We start from the raw sequence: 3,608 nt of genomic DNA, 5'->3' as shown, positions 1-3,608 counted from the left end.
AGAGAGAGAGAGAGAGAGAGAGAGAGAGAGAGAGAGAGAGAGGTATATATTTATATACCATGGAAAGGTATATTCGATCTGCATAGATACGATCAATTTCTTTCGTTTCGACTGTCCGGTTGGCTTTTTCTCCCTCGTCCCTTACTCTTCTTTCTCTTTGATCCCTCTCTACTAGCTAGTCCGACGCCTTTCTCCTTTCAAACAATGATCGCATGACTGGGGGACAGGAAGTAAAAATTGAGGGGTTTTCATTCGTTATATTACTAGATATAGTTATATCATCGTTACCAAAACAGTATCGATGACGAAGAAGAATTAGACTTAAGTAAAATGTGAATAAAATGTAACAAAATGCTCATAAATACGAGAGTTCCGAGAACAATCGATTCGCATCCGAGATAATTCATTATTCTTATTTTTTTTTTCTTTTCATTTTTTTTATTTCTGTTCGAAGTGAATCGATCAATTCGTACTTTCATTGTATGGAAATCGTGATTTTTCTTTCCTACGCGTATCGTTAATTTCTTTTACCGTTCCTTTTCGTTATTTCCATTATGAAATTGCGTATATCTCGAACCTACTTGGCGTGCAATGTCCGATGGAGGCCAAAATACACGGTAGAGTTCTCTCGTCGATGCTGAACAATAAGACGATTACGGTGATATGCAGTCGCTCGATTACAACTGAATTATAATCTTATTCATTCTCTGTTTTTTCATTTATTTATTTCCTTTATTACTCATTTCTTTTTGTCGTTTATCCGATTCTGTGGTATCCGTCGTAATTCGGGGGTGCGTGTAAAATAGTATTGGATTTCTACTTATGTTCCATTTCTTTTTTTTTCCATTTTTTTTTATCGAATATTCTCCAGAACAGGGGGGTGTCTGGGCTCCAGGGACAGGGACCAACTACAGCCCGCACTTACAACTCTTACTAATTAACTAACAGGCTAACAATAACAACGAGTCAACACTCAAAATGTGTGCTGTATGTGTTCATGCATTTATAAACGTTGCGTACACTTTAAACATCCTAAATCAATCCGTGACTATCATTATCAAACTCGGTAGTCAGTCGTTTCTAAGTTCCTAAAAAACATCCCTGCGCGTGGCGCGGAGGAGCGTCGCGCGAACAAATCACAGCGACATAAAAATTTTGACAGTAAAATTTATGACAAAAATAAAAACGAAACGTATAAGCTAAACTTTTTCTCTATTCGTCCCGTGCGTCCGTCTAGTGTTCACCGGTCCAATTCAACGTCCTCAGACCACAAAAGAAAAAAAAAGAAGAAAAAAAACAAAAACCAAAACATATTAAAAAAAAAAAAGAAGAAGAAGAAGAAAGACATAAATAATAAATAGACTAATAATTTAGATTTCTAATTTTCTCTCGCTACTTGGGTACCGTCGTCGAAAAAATTTCCTAAGCGATTCTCATTTTTCGATTAATTTTGTTTAACCATTAATTTTCTTTTCTCTCTCTTAAGCCTCTCGTATGTTTCATATACCCGGTATAAAACCCTCTCTTGCGTGACCGTAACCGAACAAATGCGAGACGCTTCCATAAACACTCTCAAGAAATTTGATTTACAAACGTTTCATTTTCCGTATCCGTAAAACCTGTTTGACCCTTAATAATAATAATAGTTTCACTGACTGTACACATTTATAGACCAACAATAGAAGGTCCTAGCGGCACTTTGGCGCGCTTTTCTCGCATACGCACATACATACACACACCACGCATACGCGCATCCATTTAACACGTACACCTGTTCCCTTCCTTCAACTAGCGGCAAAAAAAAATTTGATCCAAACCCGTCGGTACATTGATGTACCAACGATCGCGATTGTTAACTCATTCGCACCCTTATCAACTTTCCCATAAAACAAAGAAAAAAAAGAACCTGCTTTGTCGCCAACGAACGATCTTTTTCTTTTTTTTTTTTTGTTACGAATATGGAACACGCTAGTTCTCAGCCCAACTACGAACAACACATTCGCTCTCTTGTCCATTTACTCGAATCCTCATTCGTACAAACGCGATTTCCTTTCCATCCGACTTATTCGAAAAGCATACACACACGCTGCTCCTTTTTTTCTCCGCGTAGACTCAAAAAATCGAATCGACGCGTAATAAAACCGCAGGCTTCCACGTTAATTCTCTTAACTAATACGATCCATCATCACAATTCCGATGTCAACATCGCCGATCTTCGTATCACTTGGCAGTAAAACAATGTGACAATGCAGTAGCGGTACTTAGTATTATCGTATTATATATATATATATATAAATATATAAATATATATATATATATATCGTATATATATATATATATATATATATATATATATAATAATAGTACGGGGTGGGTTGTTGGGTGGTCACTCCGATGTAATAATTAGTCCCAGTGGCACATCACTGTATACGTAATCACAACAACAACAGCGGGGCGATGGTGGTGGCGTCGAGCACGACGCTACGCGGCGAAATTTTCTCTTTTACGTTCTCGTTCACGTTTCCGTTTCCGTTTCCGTTTCCGTTTCCGTTTCCGTTTCCGTTTCCATTTCCATTTCCATACCAACGACTTTTACTTTGTTTTTGTTTGTTTGTTTGTTAAATATATACGAAAACATTTACAGTTATCAGATCGATCGAGTAAATGATGTTGTAAAGCGAATTACTTCCTTTCCCTACCTCCACAATCTTTCTCTCGTTTAAAGCCCTCTCAATTCTTATAATCATTCGCTTCCCTCCTCCTTTCCCGATTACCTCTCTGACGCCAACAGCATTCCTGGCTCTCGTTTGCGCAGCAACGAATCCAAATTTTGTCGTCTCCCATACGTCGTACGTGTCCGTTGTTGTATTGGTTGGTTTTTCCGTTTTGTTCGTGGTTGCTTGCGTGCGTGCTTTGTGTACGTGCGTATTCACTCACAGACTTGCAGAAGTTAGCTCCACGACTGATAGGAGTCTTGGTACCACTCGTGATCGTCGTTGGAAACGCCGCCGAGCGTGGCGGTCCTGCCTCCGAATCCAATATCACCGCCGCCACCACCACCACTACCGCCATTCACACTCGCCAATCCGTACGCATTGCCCAGTGGTTGTTGGGCGAGGGGTTGGTTTCCCCAGTTGCTCTGGAAGCGACGCTTAGATTCCCCCTGGTTCTGGTGACCCCCGTCAAATTTTCGTTTACCTGCTGTACAAACAAAGAAACAAACGACGAACGTCACATTAACGAGTCGAGGGACCAGCGCACTGGTCGCGCGTCACCCAAACGTCCTGAACACACTCGCCAACAAGAATAGCTATAGTTGGTGGAAAAATATGGCCAAATTCAAACTAATTTTAATAATATGCATTCAAACATTATTAATGGACATGTCTAGCTAAAGCTGTCCTCCTTTGTTGATATAACGCCAACGTTAGACCAACAAAGTTTCCTTTTTAGCGCAAAACGATAGACATTTGGTGTTTCAGCAAATATATCGAATCGGTCGTTTGACGAGTGACGATTTAGCGATTGGGAAACGCGGCGTTCAGGCGTGGGTAGTTACTCTGTGTGTGTGTGTGTGTGTGTGTGTGTGTGTGTGTGTGTGTGTGTGT

At 40.0% G+C, this 3,608-nt stretch overlaps 1 protein-coding gene across 12 annotated transcripts in view; it reads right to left on the bottom strand.

Annotated features, from left to right (window-relative positions):
• Window positions 1–966: 966 nt before the first annotated feature.
• The window catches only part of LOC128877590 (heterogeneous nuclear ribonucleoprotein R), a 25,615-nt gene continuing 22,973 nt past the window's right edge, over window positions 967–3,608 (bottom strand). For 6 of the 12 annotated variants that reach the window (XM_054125020.1, XM_054125021.1, XM_054125013.1 and 3 more), the window contains one exon: window positions 967–3,201. In XM_054125020.1, coding sequence (XP_053980995.1) covers window positions 2,951–3,201 — 251 coding nt within the window. In that variant the 3' untranslated portion in view covers window positions 967–2,950. The remainder of the gene's footprint in view (window positions 3,202–3,608) is intronic. The other 6 variants (XM_054125016.1, XM_054125018.1, XM_054125024.1 and 3 more) reach the window with 5 other exon arrangements.

The sequence above is a fragment of the Hylaeus volcanicus genome, chromosome 5 (genome assembly GCF_026283585.1).
Source record: "Hylaeus volcanicus isolate JK05 chromosome 5, UHH_iyHylVolc1.0_haploid, whole genome shotgun sequence".
Taxonomy (NCBI): Eukaryota; Metazoa; Arthropoda; class Insecta; order Hymenoptera; family Colletidae; genus Hylaeus; species Hylaeus volcanicus.
This window is presented reverse-complemented; position numbering and strand designations above follow the sequence as displayed.